Below are 21,364 nucleotides of genomic sequence, written 5' to 3'. Positions count from 1 at the left end.
ATCCTATCGGGATCCTGAATGTCCCAAAATTTAAATTTTTAGAAATGTATGACAAGTTAATTTAAAGAATCACATAAATCTAACATGTCAGTCACATGTATTACAAGTCATTTTGATAAATAATATAGATCACATATGACATATCGGTTATATGTATATGATTAGTTGTTTTGATATATAATATATATGACATGTTGGTTATAGATATATGATATGTCGTTTATTAGAGAATCTACAGCATGTGATAAAAAATTTATATCATCCAGTGATAATTGGAGATCTCGATCAAGACTTGGGATCCCACATCGAGCTGGGATCGAGAGCCTTTTTTGTTCCAAGTCAATGTTTGGACGAAATTTGGGACACATTTTTTGTCCCAATTGATAATCGAGATAGGATCAAGATCGCCAAATCCCAATTAAGTCCCATCCTGTTGCCAACCCTAGTTCTCTTTACTATTAAACCCACTAATGAGAAAAATAGGAGTTCAAGAAAATGGAGAGTACATTATTGAGCTTTAGTAATATTCGATATATAACTTGTATCCCATCTACATGCACAATGATGAATTTTTTAACTCGTGAAATTATTATTATATCATCAAATAAATGAATGTCACATCAATTAGCATATAAACAGAGATCCAAATATTGAGATCCCCTAACATTAATCTTTCTTACAATCTTATAAACCAATTATTAACATAAAGATTCTTAAGAGTGGATGTCCACATGTTTTAAAATAAAGATTTAAAACTAAACATTCTGTCTAACTCTAATTTAAGGTTGCATTATAAATAAAGCAGTTCAGCCTGAAATTTAAAAAACGTGCATACATCCACTCTGCAGGAGTAATCGTCATTAACACTCAAAATTTTCCCCAACATCAATTCATATTTGATTTCTCAACAAAACTTTACAAATTGTACCATGTATAATAATAATAACTAAATAGTTAGCAATCCTGTGTTCATCAGTCACCATGCCCTCAACAAAAACACAGAAATATATAATATCTTCAACAATATCACAATCCAATACTGAAACCTCTGAAGAGAAAGAGATCTTTACTGAAATCATTAATATTCCCAGAACATTGACCTTTACCGGGAACTTCAGCATTCGATGTTAATGTCCTTGAAAAGAAAGTAGAACATAGATAGTGTTAGAACAGAGAAAAAAAAAATGAAAGAAATGAATTGAATAACCCGTAAATGAGAATATTTTCAACCAAACTAATTCGCTACATGTTATATTCCAGGCCTATGATTTGTTGCAACACAGGCAATTATAGGCAAGGTTACAGAAAACTCGGTATGGGATTAATTACTTTGTATGCTGCTAGCTTGCGATTGAAAATTAGCTGAACAAAGTATAAATAGATTGCCAATAACCAAATTTAATGACAATTTATTTTAGGTGCCAACAAGTGCTTAAGCCTACACACATCAGAACAAATTCAGCAAATTTGCAATTTGCTACTATATCTGCTGTAGTTAATTTGGATCATGGCGTGGATCAAATAGATTAACATCCATACGCAAAACGCAAGAAAATTTGAAAATTTAAGATTGTAAACTAGGCACAAAATTACGACATTATGAAAATTTTGGATTTCGTCTTTGGTTATGCAATAATTAAGTCATTTCCAACTAGTCAAACCCTACTGGAAGAGTGAAACCAATTTTAGCATAAATGCCTGGAACTACTAATCTCATATAACACATACCTCAAGAACATGGTCACAGCGATATAAAGGAAATCCCAGAGCTTGCTGACATTGCTCATGCATGCCTGCGTCTTTTGGTGTTGTCCTCAATATAAAACTCCCATCTGCCATGATCAAGGTTGCTCAAGTCATCCAGATCTGCAATTGCTAGCAAGTACTGCGTGAGTTTTACAAGCTCTTGATCGCTGTCTCGATTAGCATGAGCTTTCCTAAATGGCTTGATAGCCAAACCATTTTGTGGGTTCATCACAAAATTTCTTCGCAGATCATCAAACATGATGGTGTTTTTGGAACTGTAGAACTGCAAATAGAACAAAAACCACCATCACCGACCACATGAAAATGCAAAATTTCCAATTTCTAAAAAGCATCTGAAGCAAATCTCTTTTGCATTTCATATAGTTATTCGGTGGCATTCATAGGACTATAGTGGGATTCACAAAGATGAAATTGTTCCAGGTCAACACTACCATTAACTATTTTGAAGACAATTCTTCTCTTACTCCTATTCTGAAAATAGTCCACTCTAAACTAATGATTTATGCCACCATATGCAACACAAAGGAAACACCAAAAGAAAAGAAAGAAAAAGATATAATTTCATATGATTCGAGCCTCCTCTTTAATACTAGCAAAGACAGCAGCAAGCAGAGACAATTCAAATATAGTTTTATTTATACCTCAGGAAACTGATCCCAAATCAAGCCAAGTGGCTTGCAATCAAAAATTCCTCGAGAATCCGATTGAACTGTGATCATAGCTAAATGATCTAGAAGTGCCGTGATTTTGTAGTTTGGATTTGTTAGCACACCAAGCTCTTCCATCTTCAACTCAACCCACTTCATGCTGCAGAAAGGAAAAATTTATAAGCTTCTGCAATAGATATTCTTACCCCAACTTCCAAAAACAAATTTACTCCATCTCTTTCAAAATCATTATCTTGGAAGAAGTAAAAGGAAAAGGGATCGGCAGAAATCTGACCTGGTTGCCGACCATATCATGATATCATACTCTGCATAGGCAGCAGTGAGAAACTCATGAAGATCTGCAGAATACAACGACGCCAGAGATAATTGTTAGTGGAAGAAAAAGAAAATTGAAGGTAAATACTAGCAATGAGAAAAGATCTTACAAGGCCTCATAAGTTGAAGCGGATTCTCAGCAGTAGACCGGTGATCAAATAATGTGTAATCAATATCCAGAACGAGTAGCTTCTTCCCTTCACGGCATGGATTTCGAAGTTTAATCTACAATTAGCACATGTTAGTAGAAATAAGGCCACTAAACAGTGTGAAATAAAATTACAACCAAATCAATCCACTCGAAATAATCTCCTGTATGTTCGTGAGTTAATGTGACATAAAGAATATCAACCTATTAATATGCTGTCATTTAGAAAATTTAGTTACGGAACCACAAAAATACGTTGGCAATGAAAACATTGAGCATTACAACGAAAATTTGAAACGCGAATTCTAATTTAATCCATTAGAAACCAGTCATTGCAACCCTTTTCCAAATACACCAAATTCATCCGTACCAGTCAACATTTTCACCACATTTTAAAGTAAACAACAATACAACAGACCTTGTACTGACTGACACGACGCCTCAGTTTCTGCTTATTGACTTCTTTGTCCTTGATGTCAACAGCTTCTTCTTGCCCAAGTTCAAAATCGTCAATAATTTCAGGAGAGTCCACAGGATCCACAATTATCTCATCTTCAACAGTACTGAAAAAGTTTCAGTTGAATTCAATATCACCAACTCAATGAAGTATAACTGCCAGCACCATAGTGAACTTAAAAGCCAAATACTAGCTTGCTCATATTTAAACTGATCCTTTTTATCTCACAATTATAAGAGATAATCAAAATGTCATCATAAAATTGGCCTAAATTTAAGAAGTGGGTACAGAATTTATTTTAAAAAAATTAAGCATAAAACCAGGGAACAAATTTTGAATCAAATAAGGAAAAAAAATACAAATTTTGAGACGAACCCAATCATGGTCATTTTGAGGGAGGACTTGAGGGGGAGTTGAGAGAGCAAAACGGTGTCGTCGGCGAGTTTGTTGCCGATTTTAGGGTAAAGGAGCTTCTGACGTTTGGGCAAAACGTTGGTGAGCTCGCAGATACGGCGCTTCAGCTCGGCAACTGAGTCGTCGCCGCAGACTCGGACTGTGTACTCTTTGCCGCTCCATTTGACTGTCAGTGTCAGCTCTTCTGACGAACTTGCAGTTGAAGAAGACGAAGAAGATGCCATGTGTGTTACTGTTCAAATGAAACCAAAAGGTTCTTGCTCGTACACTACACGCTTTGTTTTCAAATATTTATAATTTGCATATACTGGAACTTGCAACGAACCAAAATGTCGCGGCCCATGACCTTCCCACTTCTTTTCCATACTATTATTTTTTTTAGGCTCCGTTTAATATAATTTTTTAAGTAGTATTTTTATTAGTAGAGTTTTTATAAATAAAATTTTTACTAAAAAAAAGTTTAGCTATTTAGTTATTAATAAAAATTTATGAAATTACTTTGATAGGTAAAATTTTTAAAATTATATTATGAAAAGAATAACTAAAATTATCAAATAAGTAGATGATATTTGAGATATTTTGACATTTAAAAAAAAGATATTCAGCCTCTACGTCCAAAAACTCACAATTTGAGCTTTAGGTAGTAGAGGTAAAACATCTTATTTAAGTTTTAAAAGCTCTATTAGAAAAATAATCAAACAACAATAAAAATTATGATAAGTGCTTATAAAATTAAATAAGTATTTATAACTATTAAATAAGCCATACCGAACAGAGACTAAGTAATCTTACTTTTGAGTTATTATAATTTACATCTAATATGACTTGATAATTGCCTTTACATACATAGAATCGGAAAATAGTGCGCAATTGCTGGCGTGATGAGTTTCAATTGGGGTTTGTGTGCTGGGAACTCTATGGCCCCTAATCATAACTTATTGTGCGTGCAATTATGCACTACAAATTAGGTGATTATGCACACGCAGTCATCGGTGCTAGATGCCCACACGATCAAACGAACAAAAAATATTTATATATTTTTAGTCTAGCATTTAAAATTCATCTAGACCTAAGCAACTTTACTATAAATTTTAATTTTAAAAACATTTTATTATTATAAATTTTGATTTGGTTTTTTATTGTGAAAAAGTAAATCATTATTATTTTTTTACATTGCTGTGGAAATGATTAAGACAAAGATACATTTGATTTTTAAAAATTGAATATAATTTTGATATAATTCCTTTTGATTATGGAAAAAGAAAATAGAACCTGCTAGATAATAGGAAAAAACAAATTCTTTGTTCATATTTATTGTTATTACTTATTAGAATATATGTTTTTTTATGGTAATGGGGCTCCTACAACCCAGGGAGATGGTAGCCCATTGTCAAGGCATAGCCCAACTTAGTTACTCCAAATGGACATAATTTTGTATGTGACATATGGACCAATGGAGACATGACAAGTGGAAGGACGAAGCACTTTTTCTAACAAAAAGTAAAAAGCACCGATAATCACACACAAAATTAGGGGTGCGGCTACGGTACAACTGTGGCATCGTGTCATAATTGTATCCAGTCGTTAGATGTACTTAAATGAGTAGAGTCTATTAGCATCTAACGGCTGGATGCAACTGTGGCACGGTACCACAATTGCACCATAGATTTTTTTCTAAAATTAAACATAATGTTTATAAAAACAACATTAAACTATACCCAGTTTACTCAGTTGTCAACACAATAAACGGAGCCGGTGCATATCACTTGTTTTTTTAAAGTAATTTTTTTTGTATCTATATAATTTTTTTAAATAATTAAAAAAAACAACTTTAAAGAGATGAAAAATGAAGTGAAGCCCAAGCCCAGCCTGGATTTTGTCTAAGCCTATGGTAGCCTGGTAGGTGAAAAAGGTCAGACTTTTGGTTGCCCGAGCCTGGAAAGGCTTCAAAGCCCAAGTGTTTTTTTTAAAGGAAACAAAAGGTTAATTTTTTTTATTTTAAATTCTCAAAAAAATACTCCAAAAAAAATGCTAAAGAAATTTTTATAAATATTCAAAAATTATTTTCAAAAATAAATAACATTTAAAAAAAAAAGAACTCCAAAGCAATTTTTGATATCTAAAATAATAAGAATGTATTCTTAAATTTTATGTTATCACATGCAATTTTCTTCATGTTGTCATGTTTTCTCTCAACCACCCCTTCACACAAGAAATGTGAATTTGGTGAAGAATGACAAAGTTCTAATTTGTAGAATTAATTTCAGTGTGACCTACTATATATAAGAACTGTTATTTTCATTTTCAATTTTGGAGGAGATTTTTATAATTAGATTCAAACCATATTTCAGTATGTTATTTTTCATCTTTACCCAATTTTAAGACTGATTGTTACTATTAAAATTTTTTCATTAATTAATATTTTTTTTTCCGATTTGCATGAGAGACCTCTAAGAAATTGGAGTAAATTAAAAGTTGTTCTAAAAGCGAGGAATTGAAAATGCCAGATAACAATGTTGCAGGTGATTTTCAAGCACTATTTTTTTTAATTATTAAAAATAATTTTTAAAATGGGATAATTTGTATATTGTATGCATGTTCACCTTTTTTTTTTTTTTTCCATATACGTTTCTTTTCAAAAAAATAATAAGAGTAGCCCAATGGATCAAAATCTCCTTCTCTATAACATAAAAGATAAACTTTATTTATCTTAATCTATTTATGCTTCAAAGAAACAATGGGAGTAATCCAATTGCTTGAAATCTCCTTCTATTCACAACAAAAATTCGTAAATCTAATGCATGGTTTACTTTATCAACAAATATTTATTCTTAATTTGATAGTATGTAATTGAATTTATACGTTGGTCGTCGCCTCAGATATAATTTATTATTAATTATTTTATCTTTTATAAATTTATAATTATTTTATTTCTTGATTTTACAATAGTATGATTGTAATTTGATTGGATGGATGATTATAATTAGAGTAGTTATTGCGTAAGTTCTATCGTCCATATTTGCTAACATATCATTGCTAAAATTGTAAAACACTGTGTGTATATATATCATTGTTGTTGGCATTGGGTAATTCGAATTTGCCTCAGAAAAAAAATAGATTTTACAATTTATTGATAAATTTTAGTATTTTTTAAGTATTCAAATATGGGAAAAGTTAATAGAACTAAAACTAAAAGTCTTAAATAAACAATAATAACCAGATTTGAAAAAGCGAAACACTGTGGAAGCAAGACTGAAGAGTCAAAGAATCAAAAGAGAGTCAAAGAACACTGTGGAAGCAAGACTGAAGAGTCAAAGAGTCAAAAGAGAGTCAAAGCTTGCACGACAAGAAACAAGATTTCAAGAAATAAAGAAACTTAACACAAATGATGGACAACAATGAACCTGTTGTGCCTAGGGGTGGGCAAATCGGGTTTCGGTTCGGGTTGTTCGGGTTTCGGTTTGGATTTCAACCCGTTCGGGTTGGAGAATTGAACCCAATCGGGTTGAAAACGCCAACCCGAACCAAACCGAACCGAATTTAATTCGGTTCGGTTCGGTTTGGGTTGGCAATTCGGATCGGATTGGGTTGATAATTCGGGTTAAAATTTCGGTTCGGGTTAATTCGGGTTAGTTTGGGTTAGAATAATTCGGGTTAGTTTGGGTTAGAATGAGTTGGAACAATTTAATCTAAAAATTCTAACAACCACTTAAAATCTATTGGTAGAATACAATACCATCTTCATTGGATTACATTGTGCGTCTTCCTTGCTCAAAAGAGAAATCAATTTACTTGGCATTCCATAGCTAAGCACTTATTTAACTTTACAGCTCTGCAACAGAATTAATTTAGTACGTAAAAGAAGATCAATTGAAGCCTCCTTTCTCACCCTTTTGTTTTTGGTTGTTTTGTTCCAGAACCATAACCTGTTGTCGAACAACAATTAAGTTAAACACAAACATGAAATATAAGTGTGCAACCCAAGAGGGGGGTGAATTGGAATTTTAAAAATTATCCTAGCAAATCCACACAACAAGTAATCTAATGTCTTAATAAAAACTTGAAAGCAATAAGTTCAATCAAAGCACAATAATTAAAGAGCAAGGGAAGAGAAAGCAAACTCTAGGATTTTTACGTGGTTCGGCAATCCCCGCCTACGTCCACACCTCCAAGCACACCGGGCTTGAGGATTTCACTATCGAAGCCTTTCCAAGGCTTCAAACGATTACAATTGACTTCAAGGTGTCAATGAACCTTTACAATAAGAGATTATATCTCCAATCTCTTCACCCCAAGTGTTTCTCACACTTGTACTCTCACAATTTGATGTGAAATGAAAAATACAACAATCAATCTCTCTTTAAGAGTGGATATACAAATTGAAGAACAAAGATGATTTAATGAATGATGATTCACGAAGTTGAAGCTCAATATATGTTGTGTGCACTTGTTCTTGCTTGCTTGGATTACCAAAAATGAATTGGTTTTGAGTTTATATAGTTTGAACTCAAAAACTAGCCGTTATGCACATTTTGGTCGTAACCGGATTACCGGTTATGGACATCCGGAATTCCGCTTAATGTTACCGTTACAGCCACAAATTTGAATTTCTGAACATCCGGACTTCCGCTTTATCACATCCGGATTTCCGCTTACGCTCAGTAGTTTACTGCCCAACAACCGGATTTCCGTTTGTCAGGATCCGGAATTCCGCTTTCAATTCGGATAGATTCTGCCTAAAATCCGGACTTCCGTTTGTCAGAATCCGGAATTCCGCTTGCTACAGTAACCTGTTCAGTGCACTATTTTCTAAATTATAGTTTGACCCCAAAACTTTGTAAAATTGTATTACGGCCCAAAAAGTTATGAAACTTTGCAAATAGGTCCAATTTCAGAATTTCTAAATATTACTTTGTCAATCCCAAAACTTTCTGAAATTATGATTTCACCCAACCTATGTGAAATTATAGAATGACCCAAAATATTTAAATAGTTTCGAATAGGTCCAAAACCAAAATTTCAAGCAATACTTGTTTATTTCAAAGTTTTCAAAATTCTTTCAATTAAACCATAAACTTTGAAAAACAACCAATTTCATAAAATCATTTTTCCATTAAATATGAAACATTTATAATGTGAAAATAATGATTTATTTAAAAAGATTAAAAACAATCAATTTCATAAAATCATTTTTCCATTAAATATAAAACATTTATAATATGAAAATAATGATTTTATTTAAAAAGAATATTAAATAATTTGGGCTTAAAGGATTAATCATTCTTAACTTTGTTTGTTATCATCAAAATCAATATTATGGAAACATATATGTTAACAATCTCCCCCTTTTTGATGATGACAAACATTTCATGTATTTAAAGAATGATTCCACAAATTGCTCCCCCTAAAAATAATTTTCTCTTACAATTTGCCAATTAGCTAAATTAATATATTTAAATACATGGATTTTTCTCCCCCTCATCATCAAAAAAGAAAAACTTAATTGGCAAAGACAAAAGTAGCAAATTTTTATAGATTTGAAAACATGTATTCTTCTCCCCCTTCATCATAAAAAAAACGTAAAGGAAAAGAATAAAAAATAGCAAATTTGTTACCCATGTTGTCCGAATAGAAATTTCAACAAAATCTCCCCCTAACAACAAGCATCACCTCAAATACAAGATTAGTGATATTACTCACAAATTATCATCATATCTCAAAATCATCAAGTCCTCACCATAATCACATATCATCAAAATCATCAAAAGAATCAAATATCAATTATCAAAACAATTACTCAAAATGCATATTATTTAAAAACATATTATATGCTCCCCCTAAATATATGGCCAATTTAAAAATTTAATCAAAATAATTTTATCCCAAAAAAAATATCATATTTATCTCCCCTTTCATCATAAAAAAGAAAAGATAGATAGATGCAATTGAAACAAAATCATTAAAAATAATTCAATGAAGATATTACCCATTTTGTGCGAGAAAAAATTTCGACATAGTCTCCCCTTAAAATGCACAAATCCTCAAATACACAACATAGTTAAAAACACTTCCATATAAGCTTAAACAATATCAACAACTCCATCAATTTATCAAGCAACACACATATAATCATCAATTACCAAAATCATCAAGAAATCAAATCATTCCAAGTTTATGCCGAATTTTTGAAAATTCTTCTTCGCAAAGAGGTTTTCTTTACCAAATTGGCATGCATATTATCAAATATTCAAGCTCCATAATTATCAATGCAAGTTAAAAAATGATTTGAAAATTATTTAACAAAAACTCCCCCTGCATACATGCTCCCCCTAGATACATGCATATATTTTCATAACACAAATTAAATCATTCTCCCTTTTTCGATATCATTTAAAATAAGTAAGACATATTCAACAATACATCGATAAAGTACAAAAAAATGCATTCATTCACTAATCATAGATTGCATAAGATCAAGCTTCATCAAATATAATGTAATCATCAATGCACATTCTTTATCATCAAAACTTAAGTAAAAATATAAGTACATAATGGCAATATATAAATCATCAAAATCAACATATGCCAATATATAGATCATCAAAATCAACATAACTATTAAGAAAAGCCATAATGATGAGTTAAAGAACAAGTGATCAAATTCATTATTACAAATGCTCATATATATTTTTAAGAGATGATATAGTAGTTACACCTTGTGATGGATCTTTCAAAATTAAGTTCTTAAGGTGAGAAGAAACATACCTCCACTCCTTGGGGAGTATTTGAGAAATACCTTCATTTTACTTCGCATTTGTTTCTTCATGTTGCTCCTCTTGATTTTCAAGTGGTGCATTCTTTTGGCTATCATTTGATAATCTTCTTGTAGCTCTTCATCTACATTATCATAAAAAACAACTTTCTCCATAGAGGAAGAATTAGACTCATCAAATATAACAAGTATAAATTTTTCCACAATCAAAGTTCTTTTGTTATACACTCAATAAGATTTGCTTGGGTTTGAATAGCCAAGAAAAATACCAACATCAAATTTTGGATCAAATTTGCCAAGATTATCTTTTGTGCTCAAAATAAAACATTTGCATCCAAAAGCTTTGCAATAACTAATGTTGGGTTTTCTATATTTCCAAAGCTCATAGTGAGTATTATTGAGATGATATCTAATCAATGTGGTCTTAACCATTTTTTTTAATAGACCTATCATTTCTCTCTACAATTCCATTTTGTAGTGGAGTTATAGGTGATGAAAATTTATACTCAATGGCAAAACCATTACAAAAAAAAATCTCAAATGCATGATTTTCGAATTATCCACCTTGATCACTTCTAATGCAAGAAATAATATATAACTCATCTATCATGTATATACATCACACAATCATGAAATATGTAAGTATTCAAAGATTGAGAATTAAAGCATATCACTTATTTGACATGCTTAGGAATTAAATAATCATTAAAATCAAAACAAATCCATCATGATGAGTTGACAAGCTATCATCTTATATATATAACCATGCATCATGATAAAACACTCAATGTTAAACTCATTATCCAAATATAAAACATCCAAATATCAACCAATAATCATCATTAATCCACAATGAAAGCAACAATGCATATGAAAATGTAGGTGCATAATATAATAGAAAACTATGGTAAAATCCATAAGGAGAACACACTATAGAAGTGGTAATTTGAAATACTCAAAATGCACAAATTCGAATTTTTTAAGATATTGAGTAAAAGGTGTAAGTTTGAATCAATTAAAACGATTTTGCAGTTGATTTTAGACACAAGAATGGATGAGAATAATTTATATGAATCAATTTGGATTGAAAACGAATGAGAATGATGGATTTTGGAATGAAATCAAGTGTGGAGTAATCGGCTTTTAGTGAGAGAGAGAGAACCAGAATGCTGAATGAAGAGGGAGGAAGAACAGTGAAAAATAACCCCCGAAACCGGATTTCCGGTTTGCACTAACCGGAATTCCGGTTGTGACCAGAAGCTTGAAACAATGAAAACGGATTGTCGGATGAGCTGAACCGGAATTCCGGTTGGTTCCAGCAAAAGCTTCACGCAAAATCGGTTTTCCGGATGACACGAACCGGCTTGCCGGTTGGATCCAGAAGATACCAAGTTCCGAATGCTGCCAAGGTGCAGCTCGAATTCGGAATTCCGAATTGACAGAACCGGAAATCCGGTTTGGTCCAGCAAGCGTTCCTTGCGAATCCGGCTTTCCGGTTTTGCTAACCGGTAGTCCAGTTTGAGGCAGAAAGTAACGTGCAAGCTATATACCGTTGGAAAGATAATTAAGTTAGCTTTCCAATAAATTTTACAGAACTGGATTTGGAGTTCTCTAGAAGGAGTTATGACCAATTCATTACAACTTGTGCAGACTAGAGATTTTCACAATAATTAAACATATAAACATTGAAAAGTGAATAAATTAAACACATCACTTAACTATCATGCTTAAACACTTCATAAACATTAACATCAAACAAATCCATCATGATAAATCACTCAATATTACACACAATGATAATTCCATCATGTAAACATACAAACATACTTTCGCAAATTCATTTATCATGATTCATTCAACAAAATTAATATGGCAAGAATTGTTACCAAAATAATTAAATCATCTTGCCTCATCTTTTTCTCCTAGCTCATACTCAAGTGATTATCCTCACAAGCTTTCATCAAGGAACTTCTCCACCATTCCTTGATTGTGGTACCTACAAAACAATATTCAAGTTGTGCCCTTTGGTACCCAAATGCTCTTGGGTCCTTGAGTGTTAGCAATGGTTCCTTTTGGAACCCAAATACACTTGACTCCATAATATACATTTCTCTTAATTGAACATCTATAACTCATATGACCATTTTGATTGCAATAATCACAAACAATTTTATGATCACTTGTGGAGGTAGCCTTAACAAAATAATTCTTATAATATTTTTGTTTTAAGTGAGGCTTATACCCAAGTCCTCCTTTATCAAACACACATTTTTGAGTGCTTAGTAATTTTTCTAAGTTCTTTTGACCATTTGTGAATTTTAACACAATTTCGTTGAGCTCATTACTCTTTTTCTTAAGCACATCATTTTCTTTCATCAATTTATCAACATGTGATTTTTCATGCTCATACGAAATACTTTGTTGACATGTGAATGATGCAATTCTATCATGCAACATTTTATTATCTAACTCTAGTCCTTTAATCTTTTCATTTAATGAATCATTGCATTTTTGTAAAGCATCCTTTTCATTATTCAAGTCATCTACATATGATTCTAAATGCACATGTGAAGTACTAGGTTTCTCATTTGATAATGCAACTCTATCATGCAATGTTTTATTCTCTAATTCTAGGCATGTAATCTTTGCACATAGAGATTCATTTTCATTTGTGAGCTCTACCATTTTCTTTTTAAAACATGCATTCTTTTTACCAACTTTCATCCACTCATCATACAATTCTTTAAATGCATCATATAATTCATTATAAGTAGGAAGATCGTTTACCTCATCAAGTCCATCATCCGAGTCATCTCCAATTGCCATAAGTGCCAAATTCGACACTTCATGAAATTCTTCCTCCTTTGTAGTCTCCTCATACACAATTTCGAGTTTTCTCCAAATTTCATAAGCATTAGAACAATTTGAAACTCTATGAAATTCCTTTTTATCTAAGGCACAAAATAAAACATTCATAGCCTTGGAATTTAAAGACATCTTTTTCTTATCCAATTCACTTAAAACATTATTTCTAGGAATGAGTAAATCATCACAAACAACTTCCCAAATTTCATAATCTAAGGCTTGTAAAAACACTCTCATCCTAGTTTTCCAATAAGGATAGTCATTACCATCAAAGAATGGAGGTCTAGTGGTGGATTGGCCTTCCATGAAAGTTGAACTAATTTGGGTTGCTATTGATCTTTAACTCTAGACGGTTAAGTCTACACAAGAGCACCTCGCTCTGATACCAAATGAAATATAAGTGTGCAACCCAAGAGGGGGGTGAATTGGAATTTTAAAAATTATCCTAGCAAATCCACACAACAAGTAATCTAATGTCTTAATAAAAACTTGAAAGCAATAAGTTCAATCAAAGCACAATAATTAAAGAGCAAGGGAAGAGAAAGCAAACTCAAGGATTTTTACGTGGTTCGGCAATCCCCGCCTACGTCCACACATCCAAGCACACCGGGCTTGAGGATTTCACTATCGAAGCCTTTCCAAGGCTTCAAACGATTACAATTGACTTCAAGGTGTCAATGAACCTTTACAATAAGAGATTATATCTCCAATCTCTTCACCCCAAGTGTTTCTCACACTTGTACTCTCACAATTTGATGTGAAATGAAAAATACAACAATCAATCTCTCTTTAAGAGTGGATATACAAATTGAAGAACAAAGATGATTTAATGAATGATGATTCACGAAGTTGAAGCTCAATATATGTTGTGTGCACTTGTTCTTGCTTGCTTGGATTACCAAAAATGAATTGGTTTTGAGTTTATATAGTTTGAACTCAAAAACTAGCCGTTATGCACATTTTGGTCGTAACCGGATTACCAGTTATGGACATCCGGAATTTCGCTTAATGTTACCGTTACAGCCACAAATTTGAATTTCTGAACATTCGGACTTCCGCTTTATCACATCCGGATTTCCGCTTACGCTCAGTAGCTTACTGCCCAACAACCGGATTTCCGTTTGTCAGGATCCGGAATTCCGCTTTCAATTCGGATAGATTCTGCCTAAAATCCGGACTTCCGTTTGTCAGAATCCGGAATTCCGCTTGCTACAGTAACCTGTTCAGTGCACTATTTTCTAAATTATAGTTTGACCCCAAAACTTTGTAAAATTGTATTACGGCCTAAAAAGTTATGAAACTTTGCAAATAGGTCCAATTTCAGAATTTCTAAATATTACTTTGTCAATCCCAAAACTTTCTGAAATTATGATTTCACCCAACCTATGTGAAATTATAGAATGACCCAAAATATTTAAATAGTTTCGAATAGGTCCAAAACCAAAATTTCAAGCAATACTTGTTTATTTCAAAGTTTTCAAAATTCTTTCAATTAAACCATAAACTTTGAAAAACAACCAATTTCATAAAATCATTTTTCCATTAAATATGAAACATTTATAATGTGAAAATAATGATTTATTTAAAAAGATTAAAAACAATCAATTTCATAAAATCATTTTTCCATTAAATATAAAACATTTATAATATGAAAATAATGATTTTATTTAAAAAGAATATTAAATAATTTGGGCTTAAAGGATTAATCATTCTTAACTTTGTTTGTTATCATCAAAATCAATATTATGGAAACATATATGTTAACAAAACAATAATAATAACACTAATAATAACTACAAATCAACAATTCAGCACATTGCCATTTTCTAAATTAAAAAAACAGCAAAAATTAATCAATTAATCAATCAATTATTTAACAATCTCCAATTTAATTAATAATAACAGCAACAAACCCACTCCAATTTAATTAATAACAATCTCCATTTGTTCAATTATCAATCAACAACAACAAACCCACTTCAAATAATAGAATAATTGTCATGAAAGGCCAAATAAAATCGATGTCTAGAAAAGGAAGGTCAAAATCCAAATAGAAATGGAAGGCATAATTAGTAATATAAGCTTGGCAAGTACAGCCCAAGGAGCTGGACAAAATCAAAAGAAGGCATAGTTAATTAAGTCGATCGGGTTTGTGAGAGTTGAAGAATGAAAATATTGTTTCTTAGCTAAGAAAGCATTGAGAAAATTGAAGGAAAATAAGAACTGGATCTGAGAATTCTCTAGAACATCATTTTATTCATCAACAACCAAATGATATGTACAAGAGGTTCCTTTATATACAAAGCTGAAGCTCAGATCAATTGTTGTAACCAATTATAGCTAATTAACTACTAATTTAACTAATCACAATAGCTTATAACAATCAATTAATTAAAAATATACAATTGAATTAATGGCAACAAGCTGTTAAAAACTTAAAATTTGATTCGGCTTGTTGCCATCAGCTGCCAGCAAGTCAGTAAGTTACAGGCTTACAGAGTCGGCAAGGCAAGACAAACCTTGATCTCGGAGGTCGGAGCAGCTACAGCGTCGGCAAATCGAGACTATGCTGGGCTGAGTGGGACGCGAGTGGGCTGCGGTGAAGCGCAGTTGCGGGCGAGGCGTGCTGGCTGACGACGAGTGTGCTGCAGTGAACGGCTGGTGTCTGTTGGAGCTGGACGGGGCTGCTGGCTGCTGCTGTCGTCGTGGGCCACGAAACTCAGAAAGTGAGAACTGAGAAGAGGGAGCAAGGAGGGGGAGGGAGTGAGACGGTTTGTTTAAGGATTTTTAGGGATTTTTTGGTTTAAGGTATATATTTTTTAATTTAAAAACTGAATCTAAAAAAAAAAAGCTTCAACCCGAACGGGTTGAAAATTCGGTTCGGGTTGAACCCGAACCGAAATTTAACCTGAACGGGTTGAAGCTTTGAACCCATTCGGGTTTCACTAGTTAACCCAAACCAAACCGAACGCCCACCCCTGGCTGTTCGGTAGAAATTTGCAAATTTCTACCGACAAGTAATATTACAAATTTGAAAAGAAAAGGAAAAGAAAAAGGAAAAAAGTTTTGAAGAAAAGATTTCTACTGACAAAAATTTTGTTATCACTTTTCTTTTTGTTTTCCTTTTCAGAGAATTTTATTTTTGGTTAATTTTCTGATGTCAAGACAACGGAACGTTATAAACATTGCAAAGAAAAATGTGAAAACCACAATACCCTATATAAACAAATTATGTTAATTGAAATATGTGCGTAGTAAGACTATGGATCAAAATAACCTTACGAATATTTTTCAGAATCTACACCAATATTTTATTAATTAGAGCGCCATAGTTTTTTTTTTTTTTTTCAATTCAAAGAATACTTTAAATTGAAAATGTCTTTGAATATTCAATAACTAGAACTCATTGGGTTTGCAAGACGATTAAACGCTTGTTAATTATATACACAGAAGCATACTTTCAATTCAATCGTTAAGAAAAAATCCACATTCAAGAATAACCAAAATCAAGATACTTGTTCAATTTCAAAAAATTATAAGGGATAAAATTTTAAAAAGATAGAAAACTAAACTGAAATTCCTACAAATTAAAATTAATAAAAATAGCAAAAAAAAAGTTTCTAATTTTAGTTTCTCGCTATGGTTACAAAAATAAAGTCAATGGTGAAAACAAAAACAATATGTCTCTGAATTTTAGTTCAGATTCAAGGGTTGTGTTACGTTAAATTGTGTTGTGGTATTGTTGTTGCAGTAGTATTTGTAGGTGTAGGTGTAGTTGTAGTAGGCACTATAGTGTCTTTGTTTGTGTGTGTGTGTGTGTGTTTTTTTTTTTTTTATAAATTAGAATGTAGTTTCATCTTACAAATCTGTTGGGGAAATATGCTCTTTAAAAGTATATGTGTTTATTTAATTGTAATAAATATTTTTTCTGATTAATAAAATTAATGAAGTATTTTATTCAAATATCTTAATTGCATTAATATTTTTATTAAATTTCATTTAATCATATTATATGTATTTATGTTATCACCATGTGGATTCATAGAAGACATAAATACAAGTTATCTTATAATTAAATAAATTTAGTTCGCAGTTGATAAATAAAGTTGGACACTTTATTTAGGTATAGACCGTAATAAATTCATTAAATGATTTGTCTTAATCATGTATGAATTTATTGACGTAGTACAACTACATTAAACATGATCACATATGAGATTTAATTAACCTTGAAATGACTGTCAGACTTATTAAATCTCATAGGCATTGATTTTACTATAATCTTAATCTTGAGTTAGTTATGATTTCATTATTGTAATTGTTATTCCATTTGAGTTACCAATGGGCACGACACATACTTATGGTCAAGATTACACAATATCTTGGTGTGAGCAATTATGAGTATTGAAGTTATGGATTAACAATATAGAATTTGTATGACACATCTCTTGATGAGTTTTCGGCACTTGATTATAGAATTCTCTGGCCATAGTGTGTCAACATATTTAGTATGTTGAAAATGATCATTAGAGAAAACCAGTAAGTATCAAGTAACAAATTTAATTAAATTGATTGGGTAGTTAAGATATCGATTTAATTAATGATGTGGTATAAAGGATTGTGCAGTAAAGAAATCAATGTGGCTTGGGACGAATTATTATTCGAGCATACAATTATGAAGTTTAATTCCAATCTTTTAGTGGAGTAGATTTGGAATTAAATAATTAGGTTAGTTTAATTACAGGCCGAATTGTTATAGCCACTATTTTATGTTCCTAAATGATCCCCGGGTTAGCTCATTTAATTGACTGCACCACTACTGGACTAATAAGTAAGATAACTAGCTATTTGGGTCAAAAGCCTAAATATATCATTTAGTGGGAGGCTCCATTTAATTAGCTTGTGTGTAAGGGGCCTTATGTTATTTTACAATGTGGGTCCCCTATAGAAAAAGCAAGTAACTTGAGTTTTGTTTTTTGATTATTTGGAGCTTAGGATTTTCACTAAAGGAAGATATAAAAGGCTTATTTTCTCTAAAGAAAAATAGAGAAGTCACTTTATACAGATCAGAAAAAAAGATTTTTCTCTCTATTGTTGAGAGAAAAATTTTCTCGTGCTAGTTGCTTTGGTAGTGATAAAGGCGCCCACACGTCAAGTGCAGATCGAACCTGAGTCATAACCTGGAAGATCATTGGTGACAGTTTGTGATCTAACAAGCGTGGTGGTGACGGATTGTGATCTAACAAGAGTGGTGGTGGCAGATCGTGATTTAGGAGCCTAAATCACTTCAACGGACAAAGCCAACTCGAATTTTCAAGGTGCGATTTCTAGATTACAAATTCCTATATATTGTATGAGAGCGATCCTTAAAAGGTTTTTTAAAAATTAAAAAAAAATGATCTTTCCCCAACAAAATCTTCGTTGGGCAGACCTGTAAAAAATTCTCTAATGCCTGATGAGATCTAATATGTGAAAATACTCTCCAATTTGGTTGAAAAGGAAAAATCTATAGTGAAATAGGTTTAAGGCGTAGGTTTATCTTAAGAACGTGGCTTGGGGCTTAGGTTTATCCCAAGTATTATATTTGAACCTATTATATCATTGTATTTCTGTCCGTGTGACGAAGGATCATTGGTTGTTTGTGGCCTATAATGAAAGGTTTACTTTCTTAAAAAAAAAAAAAAAATTGTATTAACAGAAATTTTAGAATGAACAATCAAAAATAAAAGAAAAGAAAAACTCACGAATTTCTAAATCGAGATTTGAAATCTATGAGATATTATCTATGGAAGAATTTTTTTCATATTCCTCTCATGTTTTTTCCACAACCACTACTTTTCATATGGTTTTCGAATTTGATTGTAACCTACAAATAGTATGATCTAAAAAAGTTCTACATGTAAAAGTAATTATTTTCATCGTTAGGGATGAAAAAAAAAGGGGCTTGGACTTTTTATTTTTTATTTTTTAAAATTATTATAAATTTAAAATAAATTAATGATCAACAAGTTATTACCATCACAAATAAATTAAGAAAATGAATATTGCAAAGTAAAATAATAAATAAAGCAAATAAAAGCTTAGAAAACTTAAATTTTTTTAATACTGAATTTTCGAATTCAAATATTCTCTTAATTCATTAACAAATAAGAGAGAGTTTAATATTATAAATTTAGTTTTTTTGAATTATCATTGATTATAAATTAAGAATTTAAGTTTTTTTTTAATTTTTAAGTTACTTTTCAATTTTAATTATATTATTTTAATTTATAAATTTATTTTTTAAAAAATAGTGGGTCTAGGCCTGACCCGAACTTTGTTTTTCTTGAGCCCTCATGAGGGCTAGTCCATGGTTTTTTGCTCACCCTATTCATCGTGTTTGTCATATATATATATATGTGTGTGTGTGTGTGTGTGAGCGCGCGCGCGCGTAGTGGAGTTCCATCAATAAATACTTAATATATTAACTCTTACCTGCCTTTTTTCTTGAGCCCTCATGAGGGCCGGCCCAGACTTTTTTGCTCACCTTATTTATCGTGTTTGTCATTTATATATATGTGTGTGTAGCGGAGTTCCATCAATAAATACTCAATATATTAACTCTTACCCGCCTTTTTTCTTGTGCCCTCATGAGGGCCGGCCCGATCTTTTTTACTCACCCTATTCATTGTGTTTGTCATTTATATATATATGTGTGTGTGGTGGAGTTCCATCAATAAATACTTAATATATTAACTCTTACCCTTAAAAAATTTGATGAAATATATTTCAAATTTCAGATAAACATTTGAGAAATTGGAAAAAATTAAAAGTTGTTTTGATAATAAATAATAGAAGTGAGTGCAAATCGAAATTCTATGTTTGGACGTCTGAGTTTGTAATAAATAATAAATAAGTCCACATTGTTTAAAGTTTTTCATATGTAGATACATGATCTAATTTGACCATTAAAATGACTTATCTTATTCTCACATTTATCTAAATAATTCAGATCAAATTAATACATTTACTTATTAATTAATTAAATAAATAATATAAGTAAAACTATATATTATTTTATAATCATAATCTATGATAAATGTGGATATAAATTTAATTTCTTATTTTGTGTAGTTAATGTTTTATTTTTTGTTAGACAACATTTATTTCATAACATACATTTAATAATTTGAATATTTGATACAAATAATTTCAATATTTAATAAAATACATTAATATGGTAGTAATAAAAATATATGGTCAAATAATTTGAAATCAAATTTATATTCACGATTATCATATTTTTTTTTGAAATGATTATTATCATAAATTATTAATTATGGCTGGTAAAAAACATATAGTCCTATCATACATTTAAACCAACAAGAGACTGTATTAATTTGAATATATTAATGCAAGAGTAAGTTGTTTTAACCGTCAAAATAGGTGAATAAAGAGGGAGTGAAAAATTTAAAGCAACCTAGACTTAAATGTCAAAATTTTGAAGTTTTTGAATTTTATAATTTTACAGCAAGCAATAAGGGCTGTGGTGTTAATAACCAAGTGAGCGCATCTAAGCAACTGAACTATTGGATTAAATCTAATTAATGGTTAACGAGGAGAGAATAGAGCATTAAGTAACCCTTGTGGTAAAGTAGCTAGACGCTTCTAAATATTAAATGTCGAAAACCAATTGCAATTCCTATGAATAGTACTTTGCAATATGAAATTGCTATTATATTTAAATAAGACCAACCTATTCTATATATCTCTATTCTTTCATTTTATGATAATCAACCTCCAATTAGTACTTGAAATTATTTTATTTAATCATAATAGGTAATATATTTTAATATTTTGTATTAATTGATAAGAAAAATGCTAAGGGGAGAGAAATTTGAGAGAAACAATAAATAAAAGAGTAGAGAGAGATATGATGAATTTCTCTCCTCTTTTTTTATCCCTATCGACCACTCAAT

At 31.3% G+C, this 21,364-nt stretch overlaps 1 protein-coding gene across 1 annotated transcript; it reads right to left on the bottom strand.

Annotated features, from left to right (window-relative positions):
* Positions 1-873: 873 nt before the first annotated feature.
* Positions 874-4,053, bottom strand: LOC102613626 (ubiquitin-like domain-containing CTD phosphatase). Its single transcript, XM_015528073.3, has 7 exons — positions 3,731-4,053; positions 3,317-3,461; positions 2,861-2,975; positions 2,710-2,773; positions 2,409-2,574; positions 1,729-2,029; positions 874-1,135 (listed from the first exon to the last, which is right to left on the bottom strand). The coding sequence occupies exons 1-6, from the start codon at positions 3,991-3,993 to the stop codon at positions 1,784-1,786; spliced, it is 999 nt and encodes a 332-aa protein (XP_015383559.2). The 5' UTR covers positions 3,994-4,053; the 3' UTR covers positions 874-1,135; positions 1,729-1,783.
* Between the last annotated feature and the right edge of the window lie 17,311 nt (positions 4,054-21,364).

This window comes from Citrus sinensis, chromosome 5 (assembly GCF_022201045.2).
Source record: "Citrus sinensis cultivar Valencia sweet orange chromosome 5, DVS_A1.0, whole genome shotgun sequence".
NCBI classification, from domain to species: Eukaryota; Viridiplantae; Streptophyta; class Magnoliopsida; order Sapindales; family Rutaceae; genus Citrus; species Citrus sinensis.
This window is presented reverse-complemented; position numbering and strand designations above follow the sequence as displayed.